This window comes from Populus trichocarpa, chromosome 1 (genome assembly GCF_000002775.5).
Source record: "Populus trichocarpa isolate Nisqually-1 chromosome 1, P.trichocarpa_v4.1, whole genome shotgun sequence".
NCBI classification, from domain to species: Eukaryota; Viridiplantae; Streptophyta; class Magnoliopsida; order Malpighiales; family Salicaceae; genus Populus; species Populus trichocarpa.
In genome coordinates this window covers 25,426,459-25,439,840 of record NC_037285.2, presented here as the reverse complement: position 1 = coordinate 25,439,840, position 13,382 = coordinate 25,426,459, and the positions used below count along the sequence as shown (strand labels likewise).

General features: G+C 33.2%; 1 protein-coding gene across 1 annotated transcript; it reads right to left on the bottom strand.

Annotated features, from left to right (window-relative positions):
• Window positions 1-11,161: 11,161 nt before the first annotated feature.
• LOC7465130 (zinc finger protein ZAT12) lies at window positions 11,162-12,061 on the bottom strand. Its single transcript, XM_002299855.4, has one exon. It carries the CDS (start codon window positions 11,934-11,936, stop codon window positions 11,340-11,342), a length of 597 nt encoding a protein of 198 aa, XP_002299891.4. The 5' UTR covers window positions 11,937-12,061; the 3' UTR covers window positions 11,162-11,339.
• Window positions 12,062-13,382: the final 1,321 nt, after the last annotated feature.

Genomic DNA, 13,382 nt, shown 5'->3' with positions numbered 1-13,382 from the left:
ACATACAGGATCAAGTTTATTTTGGATCTTGTATAGCAAATGACTCAAGGCTATTTTAGGTTCTGCAGAAAGGAGGACCCAAGGATAGTTAGGTCTTGGCACAGCTCAAGCACCATGTGTGCGCTTGAAGTGTGTCCAGTATTGAGGCAGGAGTCCAAGTGCCACGTGTGCGCTTGGTCTGCCAGCACACAAGCAGGCAGCCCAAGCACCACGTGTGCGCTGGGTCTCCCTAGCACACAGGCATTAGCCCAAGCGCCACATGGTTTTTCTTCGATAGTAATAACTGTTTTTTAAAATTTATTAATGATGACAATAATAATAATAGTAGTCGTACTTTTTAATTTTACCTTTCAAATCAAATCTATGGTTATTTTTCAATATTAAGAATATTTTTTTCTAATTTAGTAATTATTTTATTAATAATATTAATTATTATAAAAATAATAATATTTATAACACAAGATAATATTTTTAATATTAATACTTTTGATTATAGTAAAAATAATAATATTCATAACACAAATAATACAATTTTTAATTCCAAGAATATTTAGAACACAAATAATACTATTTTTTATATTAAAACTTTGAATTATTATAAAAATAATAATATTACAACACAAATAATAATATCTTTGATATGAATACGTTGAATTATAAGAAACATAACAATCATAATTAGAACACAAATAATAATATTTTGATATAAATACTTTGTATTATAAGAAAAATAATAATATTTACAATGCATGTTATAATATTTTTTTATATTAATACTTAGAATTGTTGAATATTTTTAACAATAATTCGCCGCGGGCTGAATTTTTATTTTTATAAAAAATATAACAAAAAATTATAATATGTTTTCAATATTAATAATAATATTTTCTTTCAAATTTATTAATTATTTTATTAATCAAATTAATTATAATAAAAATAATAATATTTCTAAAACATATAATAATATTTAGAATCCTAGGACTCAAGAACCTTAGATCCAGTGCTATGACCCAAAGTGTGGCAGGGGCATGGCTCACTCGCAGCGCAGCCCAAGCGCCACGTGTGCGCTGGGGGTGCCCAGCTCCCATGCAGGGAGCCCAAGTGCCACTTGTTCGCAATGGTGTGCCAAGCACTGAGGCAGGAGCTCAAGCGCCACGTGTGCGCTGGGGATGCCCAGCTCCCATGCAGGGAGCCCAAGTGCCACTTGTTCGCAATGGTGTGCCAAGCACTGAGGCAGGAGCTCAAGCGCCACGTGTGCGCTGAGGGTGCCCAGCCCCCACACAGGGAACCCAAGCGCAACATGTGCGCAGTGGTGTGCCAAGCATTGAGGTTGGAGCCCAAGCGCCGCGTGTGCGTTGGGGCTGCCCAGCCCCAGGTAGGGAGTCCAAGCGCCACGTGTGCGAAGTGATGTGCCAAGCACGGAGGCAGGAGCCCAAGCGCCACGTGTGCGCTGGTGTCTGCCCATCACACAGGCAGTAGCCCAAGCGCAATGTGTCCCCACAAGGTTTTTCTTCGATATTAATAACAGTTTTTTAAAATTTATTGATGATGATGATGATGATGATGATGATGATAGTTTTTAATTTTACATTTCAAATCAAATCTATGGTTGTTTTTCAATATTAACAATAATTGTTTTCTAATTTAGTAATTATTTTATTAATAATATTAATTATTATAAAAATAATAATATTCATAACACAAAAGATAATATTTTTAACATTAATACTTTTGATTATAGTAAAAATAATAATATTCATAACACAAATAATACTATTTTTAATTCCAAGAATACTTAGAACACAAATAATAATATTTTTTATATTATAACTTTGAATTCTTATAAAAATAATAATATTACCGCACAAATAGTAATATCTTTGATATGAATACATTCAATTATAAGAAAAATAATAATATTTAGAACATAAATAATAATATTTTGATATGAATACTTTTAATTATAAGAAAAATAATAATATTTAGAACATAAATAATAATATTTTGATATGAATACTTTTAATTATAAGAAAAATAATAATATTTAGAACACAAATAATAATATTGTTTATATGAATACTTTGTATTATAAGAAAAATAATAATATTTACAACGCAAATTATAATATTTTTTATATTAATACTTAGAATTATTGAATATTTTTAATAATACTGTGTCGTAAGCTCACTTTTTATTTTTATAAAATATCATAAAAATTGATAATATAAATAATAATATGTTTTCAATATAAATAATAATATTTTCTTTCAAATTTATTAATTATTTTATTAATAACATTAATTATACTAAAAATAATAATATTTAGAATCTTAGGACCCAGGAACCATGGGTCCAGCGCAAAACCCAAATGCCAGGTGTCCCCAGACGTAACCCAAGTGCCACGTGTGTGCTGGGGTGCCAGCCCCCAGGCAGTGAGCCCTAGCACCACGTGTGCTTAGTGGTGTGCCAAGCACTGGGGCAAGAGCTCAAGCACAACGTGTGTGCTTGGTCCGCCAGCACATAGGCAGGCAGGTCAAGCGCCACGTGTGCGCTGGGGGCTACCCAACAATGCTGGGTCCAGCTGCCAAGCTAGACCTAATAGCTCTTGGCAGAGGATGCGATGCCCCCAGCCGCAATTGTTGACTCAAAACATAGCAGAGCACCCCCCCTTCCCACCCTCGCATTTGGCTCTCTACTGGCTCCCTTTGGAAGTGTGTTGGGCCCACAACGTTGGGTCCACCTGTCAAGCTAGACCTAATAGCTCTTGACAGAGAATGCAATGCCCTCAGCCGCAATTGTTGATTCAAAACACAGCAGAGCAACCCCCCCTCCCCCGCCGCGCAATTGGCTGGTCCTGGCATCTTGGCTTGTAGACAAGTGCCAGACGTCTGCTTCTAGGGTCGTGCAGCACCACCAAAATCCCAACTGACCATTTTCTTCTCATCCAAAAAGACAACCCCATCCCCTGCGATCTTTGCAACTCTCTGTGGCAAGAGCAGCCCTGTTATTACGCTTCTCTAACCCACAATGCTTTTAGCAAAGAGAAAACTCAAACAGTGTACTTCACAGTGAAAGCACTCACATGCTACAGTACTCGCGCGACATTGCAAAATATGTAGCAAAACTATTATGCCAGTCCACAGTGAATTGTGTCTTGGTCCATAGTGCGCGCATGTATAGTAAGTCCGCAGTGAATTGTGTCTTGGTCCACCCACACATTTTAGAGTTTTATTAATATAATATGTATTAGTGCATTAATAAAAACAAATAGTCATTGCTAGTGTATTTTAGAGTAGCAAGAAGATTTTATAGTTATAATTTTATAAAACTAATGGAGGATTAAAGATGACCATAAACGTTAATTTTTTTTGTTAAAAACAACTAAAAATCAAACCCATAATTTTAAAAAATAAATATTGATTAAGATATATAATTTCGTATTATAATAAATCCTTTAAAATATTTTTATTTAATTATATGGAAATTAATTGTTTTTTGCCAAAAAAAACAATTATTAAAATTTCATTGAAACAAAATAATTTTTTAGTATAACTTTTTATTTTATAATTATTTTTTTCACAAAGAAATATAATTTTTTTGTTATATGTGTTCATTAAATAAAAATAAAAAAGTCACGGCAACAAATAAAAAAAATGTGGACGATTTGAAAGAGGGGCAAAAAAAGCTTCCTTGAATCGAAACTTTTTTATTTTATTTTATCAATGCACTCATTTTTTGCTTGGATTTGTTTTTCCAGAATTATTAGTTTTGTTTTTAGAAAACCAACTAATTCTACGTGGATACATTAAAAAATATATAAGAACAGCATTCCTCTATGAAGTTGCCATGGGTGACTTTCTGACTGTTTTACCAAACCCGAAGCTAATTTAAAGATCTCTCGACTTGGGTTTTATCTGACTCAAGTTTTAAATTGAATTAAATCAGAAAAAAACTCAATTTAATATTAAGAATTTTTTTATGTGAAGATGATGTTATTTTAATTTTTTCTTTTCATATACTAAGATGAGATATTAATGTTTTTTATTGATTCAAGTAATCTCAAATTAACTTTTCAAACCTACAAATTAAATTATAAATCCGCATGAGTTTAATAACTTAATGTCATGGAATTTTTTTTATCTAACTATACTATAATAAAATTTGACATTCATAGGATAGCCACCATATAAAATTTAAAAAAAGAAAATCATTATAAAGGGTTGTATAAAAAAAACATTAACTAATATTATAAAAAAAATAATGCTATAAACTTTCTTGAAAATAAACAAAAAAATAAAAAGGTATTTAATCAAACAATACCTAAAAACCTTTGCGATCAAAGAATTATTTTCAAAATGAAAAATATAATAAGTTGTTGTAAAATAGATCTCCAATATAATAAAAACAGCCATGTTCTTATAAAATAAAATTAAAATTCAATGCTATCAAATCAAATTAAAAATGAACTAATGTTTTTGAATGGATTGAAATGTAAAATGGAGGATATTTAAAAACAAAAAAACAAAAACAAAACATGACAAAAAACATGGGCTTGCACGTCTATCCTATAAAGAAGGCTTGACCCGTGAGCCAAACCTCTTTTTTATATATATATTCACGTAATTCGCACTTTAATTTTAAAAAGAAACACAACTGACTTATCATTTATAATAACAAACGATGTGTTGTTCTCTAACCTAGAATCTAATGATTGGAGGGTCATCAAAAAGTCAGGGTAAGAGTATTTTTACATCCAAGAGATTATTTTTCAATCTATTTTTGAGGTAAAACACCTAAATAAATATATCCATGGCTTGAAATTACCTAGAAATTGGTTAAAGAAACAAAAAATCAACCTAATTTTTTTAAAAAAATCCAAATTCCTATCTATTTTCCTATTCAAGATAAAAGTCAAAGAACACCCCGATGAAATTTTTCTCATCAAATAAAACCTGTTGACACCATGATCGACCCTTTTCATGACTAGAATCGTGGCATCCAGTGACTTTCTCTTTTTCACTATTTTTCTGTGACTTTTCCTCTTCTCTCTTAAACTCAAGGACTGAAAAATAAAAAATAAATTTTTTAACCAAAACTAAATTTTTAAAAACTATAGGGACTGAAAATGAATTCATAGAAAAGTAGGTGGACCAATAAAAAACTTCCCACACTAATTTGTAAATGGCAAATCAATTTCCCCATGTTTTGTTTTTATTTTGATCATATGTCTTTAAATGATGTTTTTTTTAATAAATTAAAAGCAATTGACCATTAATTTAACCATAAAATAATCAAATTAAAGAGAAAAAGTTTCAATGAACAAAACGAGAGAAAAAAATGTCACTACTCCTATCTATAATAAAATGTGAGAGTGCAGAGAGGAAAAAAGCTACAGTGATAACATAACAAATTTCAGTTTTTTTTTTTTTTTTTGTTAATTGTTAATGTTAATTTGACGAATCAGTCAATGATACCAGACCAGGATTAATTATATCTTCGATTACTTTTATAGTTATTATCGAAAACTATCAAAGTATCATCAACGGCATCAAGAAAAGTCGCTGTTGCCATAATAATAATATAAACCTGTTGTTTTTATATTTAAAAAATATTTTTTTAAAAAATATTTTTTTTTAATATTTTCAAATTATTTTAATGTATTAATATAAAACATATTTTTTAAAAATAAATAAAAAATTATTTTAATACATTTACGAATAAAATTCACTTTAAAAAACCAATCACTTTAACACTCTTAAATACTTCTTCAACAATCAGAATAAAGATCGCGACAGCCACATCAATATATAGCGTGTTTGGCAGTGTGGTTGCGAGTGCTTTTTAAATAACTTTTCGTGCTAAAATGCATGCCAATGATGTTTTTTCATTTTTTAAAAATTATTTTTGACATCAGCATATCAAAACGATCCAAAACATATAAATTATATTAAATTTTAGTAAAAAAAAATTTAAATTTTTTGAAAACGCAGCCGCGTTCCCAAACGTTCCCTTAAAGTCTACAAGAATAGCTAAAGTGGTAACGTGAATCATGACCACTCCCTCACACCTTCTAAGATTGTGAAAACACATTTCAAACACCATGAGGTTAGAATCCTCAAGCTCCGAATACTAGAGAAAAATAGCGCCTTGATTTTAAATATGTTATTTAGTGGTTGAATTATAAGTTAATCACAAGTTTATAACATGTAAAATAATAACCTTTAAATAAATAATCATAATAAATGAGAGAATAAGTATTTATTTCTAAGAATAAAAATATTTGTTTTTATAAATTCTCTAAAATTAGAAAAATATTTTTATTAATAATAGAAATTACAAGCTCTTTACTTAAATAATTCACGGAATATTCTTAACCAAAATTGATAGAATGATTCATGTGTTGAACTGACAATTCAGTGACCTGAATTTTATATTGAATTAGACTTCGGCCTGGTTACCAACCAATGTTTAAAACGTTTGCAATAGATTTGCAACACGCGCAAAGTGTTTCACGTCCCTTTGCAACAGCTAATGCGACCACGAATGAGGAAAAATCAACTCAAATTAGGCGGGCCACGTAAGTGATTCTCAGGTTGCAATTGGAATTTTGTGCTTAAAAATTCTGTTATAAATCAAGTAATTATGCTGTTTAGGTGTAAGAAAATGTTTTCATAGTATTTATTTTTTAGAGTATTTTTTATTGAAAAAATATTAAAATAATAAGTTTTATTTTTTAAAATTTATTTTATACATCATCAGTACAATAAAAAAATATTAAAACAAAAAATATTCAAATTTTTATAAAAGATTTAAAACTCAATCTCAAATACTTCTAAATCAGCTCTCACCAACTCCTCCGAACCACCAGAACGCTGCCGTATTTAAATATCAACCATATCACCAAACTCAAGAAAATAACAGCCACCAGAACCGAATCAAAATCAAACTACAACGCCACAACTAGAATAATGCACCGCCACTTGATCTGTCCATCATCAAGATCATGATCTTCTCCGGCCCACTTCAACACCTTAGCCACAGCTAACCTCACCAATCAAACCATCAAGTTCACTCACGTCCACCAATCAAGTCATCAATAATAAGGTTTGAGTTCATAAAAGAAAAAAAAAAGTATCAAGAAAAAAATCAATCACAGTTATGAGAGGGGAATTGATCTGAAAAAGGTATGGATTATTGGGTTATTGAGCTCATTTGTAAATCATCAAGTTCACTAAGATTAATTATTTTTAATAATTTTTCTTAGTGTTGATCAGTCATGTTTGAATTAGATTAACTGAAATTAATCAAATTTTATTAGGTTAATCTAGCAGAATTTAACAGCTATAAAAAATTATATATTCTGTTTGGGGAGGTTGCAAACTAGAGAAAAACATCAGTTGCAAATTTTTCTTGCCAACCGACTCTTTTCTAATGATGAGAGAGTGGAAAATATATTTGAACTCGACACCATGAATATGAGATCTCAAGCTAGCGGTTGATATATGTAAGAAAATTTTATTTATCTAAAATAGTTTTTTATTTCTCTCTCTTCAAAATGTTGTCTTTTTCTCTAATTTTTAGAGGACGCATTTGTTTATGTTTACTTTCTTTTAGGAAAAAAAAAATTGATGTAATTAAGGAACAATTAATTAATTATTTCAACTAACCAATTAATTACATGCCGTAATCCCACTTAAAGGCACTCGCACTAAAAGTTAGTTATTTGATTAGCGATCGTAAATGTGGTCGCAAATCTTGAGAAATTGGTCACGAATAAAAAAAACTTTTTTTAAAAAAATATTAGACTGATTTTATTTTTGAGTCTAACATCAATTCAAACCTATGCATGCTGTCTGAACTTGAACTTGATATTCTATCAAGTCTAAATACATTGGGTAATTATACGACCTTCAACCCTTTCAATAATAAGCTTCTAGCAAACTTATCATATAAAATACAATTTTTCATTATCATATAATTTGTAAAAGTGTACATAGATAAGTTTCCTAAATTTATATGTAACTAAATTTCTAATAAAGGTGCCAAAGTTTTTATCTAAATTTTTTAGTAAACTAAAACAATATTATTTAATTTAATTAAAATAATCTCGAACTTGAAATAATATTACTAATTGAATAGTTAATCTAAACGTTTAATCAAAGTGATAATATTATGGCTAGATTTATTATCTTAATTAACAATTGGAACAAATTTAAAAAAAAAATAGAGTACAAAACCCACAAAGATGGCTGCAAAATTAAATAGAACCAAAAACATAAAGAAAGGTAGGTTGGCTTCGTGGAAAGGCAGACTATTATCTATTGGGGGTAGATTGTGCTTAATCAAATCTGTCTTAGGTAATTTGCCCATATACTTTCTCTCTTTGTTCCCTATGCCTACGGCAATTGCATCATCCATTGAAAAGAAATTCAGATCTTTTTTATGGTCCAGAAAAGAGGGAGGTAAGAACATATGCAATGTTAGATGGTCAATTATTTCTCTGGCAAAAATTGATGGTGGTCTTGGGATCGGATCTCTAAGGGACAAAAACAAAGCCCTGATGTTCAAATGGCTATGGAGGTTTGGTTCGAAGGAGTCGAGCATGTGGAAGGATGTGATTAACAACATATACAACACTAAATGCTCCTCAATTATTCCGAAATATCCTATTGCAGGAACTGGAAGTACTTGGTCTCGTATTGTTAATCATTGTGTTACAGATAGTAGATTGCAAGACATTGTGAAACATCAATCTGTGATGCTAGTTGGAAATGGCAAGAGGATTAAATTCTGGCTTGATGATTGGACAACTACTGGTAGCCTGGCAGATCAGTTTCCTGCCCTATTCCGGTTAACTAATGATAAAGAAGCAAGCCTTGATAAGATGGGGATATGGGATGGTCATGCTTGGCACTGGCTATTCACCTGGAGTAGACCCTTGCGAGGTAGAAACTATGGCCTTCTAGACCGAATGACTACCATTCTTTCAAAAGTGCAGCTGGACAAAGACGCAGAGGACAGATTAATTTGGAAAGCCAACTCCACCGGTAGATTCTCGATCAAATCTCTATGTGGGCTGTTAAGCCTCAAACCCCCAATGGACACTAGCTTCTCCTTTACTGGGATTTGGAGAGGCATCGTTCCTCCTAAAGTTGAAGTATTCTGCTGGATGGCTATCATTAAAAAAATCAACACTCGTAGTATGTTGGTCAGAAGAGGTATATTGGACATCTCAGCTGCTGCTTGTCCCATTTGCTTAGCTGAGGAAGAATCGGTTGATCATATACTTCTGCATTGTCACAAACATTGGATAGTTTGGTCTAAAATTATCAATTGGTGGGGCTTAGCGTGGTGTTGCCCAAAGAACTTGGCAGCCCTTTTCTCTCAGTGGGATTCTTTGGTTTATGGAAAATTTCAGAAAAAAGCTTGGTTGATGCTGTTTTTTTCAGTGGCATGGTCTCTTTGGCTACATCGTAATGATGTGATATTCAAGCAGACAACCCCGAATTATGATACTCTATTTATCCTTATTATTACTCGTCTCTGCTTTTGGATAAAGGCTATAGAACCTGATTTTTCTTATTCCGCTTCAGATTTGCTAAGGTCAGCAGAAGGGCTATTACGATGGACTAATTCTAAAAACCAAAGGGTAGTTGTTGTGTGGTCTCCCCCTATGATTAATAGCTTAAAATGGAATGTGGATGGCTCCTCTCTTGGGAAGCCGGGCCCTTCAGGTATAGGCGGAGTCTTGCGAAATCATAATGGGATTATTCTTGGTATTTTCTCCTTGTCAGTTGGGATCTTAGACTCCAATGTCGCTGAGCTAAAAGCGGTTGTCAAAGCTATTGAATTATCAGCCTCTAATTGCCGCCTGCATCATAAACACATTATTATTGAATCTGACTCGGCCAATGTCATTAGCTGGATGAATAACCCCCATAATAGGCCTTGGCGGCATCACAATCTTTTCTCCTCTATTTAGAGAGTAGCTTCATGTTTTGGTTCTCTCACATTCACTCATTCTCTTCGTGAGAGTAATCATACGGCAGATCACATGGCCAAACAGGGAGTCTTTAGAAACACTGAATTTGTCGCTTGGCTCTAATTTGCTTGATATGCGGGTCTTCTATTTCTTTAATTTCTGGGTGCAGCTTTTGGGGAATCTGGATTGTTTTTCAGGTTGGTTCGGTCTCTTGTAGTTTTTGATGAAAAGTTGCAGGATTCTGTTTGGTGCGTGCCAATGATCTGTAGATTGCTTTGGTTCTAGAAAGGAGCTGAATCTCCAAGATATCCAGAGTGTGGTGCGCGATCTTGCTCCTCTTCTTGTTAAGATGTCAAAGGCTGATCTCTGGAGAGGCCATGACTGGTTTTGTTGTTCGGTTAAGTTGAGGAAAGATGGCAATATTTTGTTTAACTCAAATCTGGTTCAAGTTGGAAGTTTACTTGGCAATTCATCTTGGTGTGTGGCACCAAATCTGCATCTTTTAGCTGCTATTTTGTTATTTTGGAATCAAATTTGCTTCTCTTAGCTGCTATTTGTTTTTTTGGTTTCTTGGGTTAGTTATCATTTCATTTCTTAGACCTGCTAATCGTGAGCTGTAAGCAGATTTTCTATGTTTTATATGTCTCCTCCGCCAGATCTTGGCGTATTCTAATGCAATATTATACTTCTCAAAAAAAAGGTGCCACACACATCGATGCGAAATTTAGCAAACGTGAGAGCACAAGCATCTTACGATAAGCTTTATACATCGCCGGCCTCTTGAAATTATGGAGGGGAACGTTATTTTTCGGTCCATCCTTTGCTCATGCGAGAGTCCGTGCGGCCGGTAGCATGAATAAGAAGAGAGAGAAGATGTCGCAGATCAGCTGTTAGGAAGAAGAGTTTTGTTTTCGGTAAGTAGAGCGAGTCTAGGGTTCTTATCCATTCAGCCTTGTCATGGCTGGTCACGGTTAGAATTCAAAAACCAGCATCCAAGAAAAAACCCTTCTGTGATTAATATTTATAATAGAACATTTATACCCGCATCGTAAAAGTTACTGGAAAAACATACAGCCACAGTTTTTTTCTTCTGTTCTGTTCTGAGCATAAATATATACCTGCTAATAAATGTTTCTTAATACAAAATATATATAATTCTAGCAGGCTAGAAAAGAACAATTATTTTATAAAGAGTCCACTCCACTAATATAAATCGATGATACCAGAATTTTACAGGAAAAAAAATAGAAATACAACAAAACAAATAAATGAATGTGATTCGTACAAAATCCCAACTACATAGTAGCAGAAGTTGGTAATAAGGAGAGAAAAAAATATGTCCAAGCTCCAAATTAGGTTAGATAAAACATCTCAACATGGGACGATCGACCTTCTCTAACTGCAACTCCGAGTCATTCTGATACATAGGCAGGGCCAAGCTCAAATCCAAGCACAGAACTCTCTTGCTGCTATTGGATCTCTTCAAAACTGGGACAGCGGGTAAGAAAGGCGGCTGAGTCACAGCTGCCAATTCATGATCTTTACTACTAGTACTGGTGGTATCAACATTATGAGGCGCCCGATGTCTCCTCATGTGACCTCCAAGTGCTTGCCCGAGAGGAAATTCAAGGCCGCAAATGGAGCACTGGTGAGTTTTTGGCTTTGAAGGCGAATTAGGCAGCTTCAACAAGTTCCCAGTTGATTCCTTGAGTTTTGGTTTCTTGTGACTTGCACGGTGGCCTCCTAATGCTTGAAATGAAGGGAAATTCTTGTTGCATGTTTTGCATGAAAATGAGCGACCGGCCCCGGCCCCGGCCCCTGCCGTTGCTGCTGCTGCTGCTGCTGCTGCTGATCTATAATTAGTTAGTATCTCGTGATCAGCTTGGCCAACTTTAGAAAGTAGCATCAAGCATTTGGCCAAGTCTATCTCTGCCTGTTCTCTATCTCTCTTCATGGTAATTAAATCTATAGATTAGATATATAGTATGATTTGTGTTTATACGATGAGCAAGAACAACAAAGTATAAAGCTTCGAAAGAAGAAGGTGGCTGAATATTTGATGGTTGGATGGAATTAAGGGACTATGAGTTCGTATTTATATAAGGTTGGACGGAGCTGGTACTGCCGAGTAAGCACTGACGTCTTTGCTTGAGGGGCAATTATGCCCTCAACACTTGGAGGCTAAGGAAATTTAGAGCGTGTGGTAGACATGTAATAAGAGTAGAATAGAAGGTGAGAGTTTAGCAATAGTAATGATGCGTTCGCGTGACCGCGTTGAGCAAACTTGGGGAGCGGGATCACATCTGGTCATTGATGGTGAGCCACTACGACCCTTCCTTCCTAAAGTACATAATATCATGTGTTGACAATTCCTTATATTTTATGTTGAGTGCAAGTCCAACCGCACTTAGAAGCGCGTGCATGATACCCAACTTAGATTTGTTCATGTAGAAACCCCTATTAAAATAATATTAATTGAAAATGACATAAGGAATATTTATCAAATTTGGGGAGGGAGAAGAACTTATTCTCCATTGAATTAATGGAACAACTTTAGGGGTTCCTCATTAATAAATATATATAGTTTTGGTTATATCATTCATTACATTGCACTAAATATTAAGCCTATGTAATTTTACTATATAGTTAAATTTAAAAAATCAATAAAAAATTAAAAGTGATATATTATCCATATTTATCTATTGAACAAAAACTCCGTGTATTGTACTCAATCATGTTTAATTAGATCATGTCGCATGACGTTTCCAAAGCGCGTGAACAAATGATCCACTTCGGTGTAGAAACAGCTGAGAAAGGCAGGCAGTAGAATGCAGAGAAGACTGACGGCGGTGGTGTCAGATTGCGACTTTTCCTAGTAAAATCGACGCGGTTAACAAGTTCGGCTCTTGAGTCTGTGTCGACTTTCTTCCTTCCACACCCTTCCTGCCTGATCTCTACCGAGTAAATTCTAAGAGAAGGTGTGCTTGTGTTTCCGGTTCACACCTTAGACCTTTCCTGATTTCAACACCGTCACACGGTCCATGGTTTACTACTATTCAACTTAACTTAATGTGATGTTAATTTAGACTTAAAAATATGTTTGGTAACGATGTGGAAACTGTGTTTTAAAAAAAATTAATTTTTTTTTACTAAAATTTAATATGTTTTATATGTTTTAAATTGTTTTGATATGCTAATATCAAAAATAATTTTTTAAAAATAAAAAAACATCATTGACATGCATTTCGGTACGAAAAGTTATTTCAAAAGCAACCGCAACCACACTGCTAAATACTCTCTCATTTTAAGATATAAGCATCTTCTTTTAAATTTTTGTTTTTGATAATATACTGAAATAATTTTTATTTTATTTTTTAAATTTTATTTTTAACAATAATAT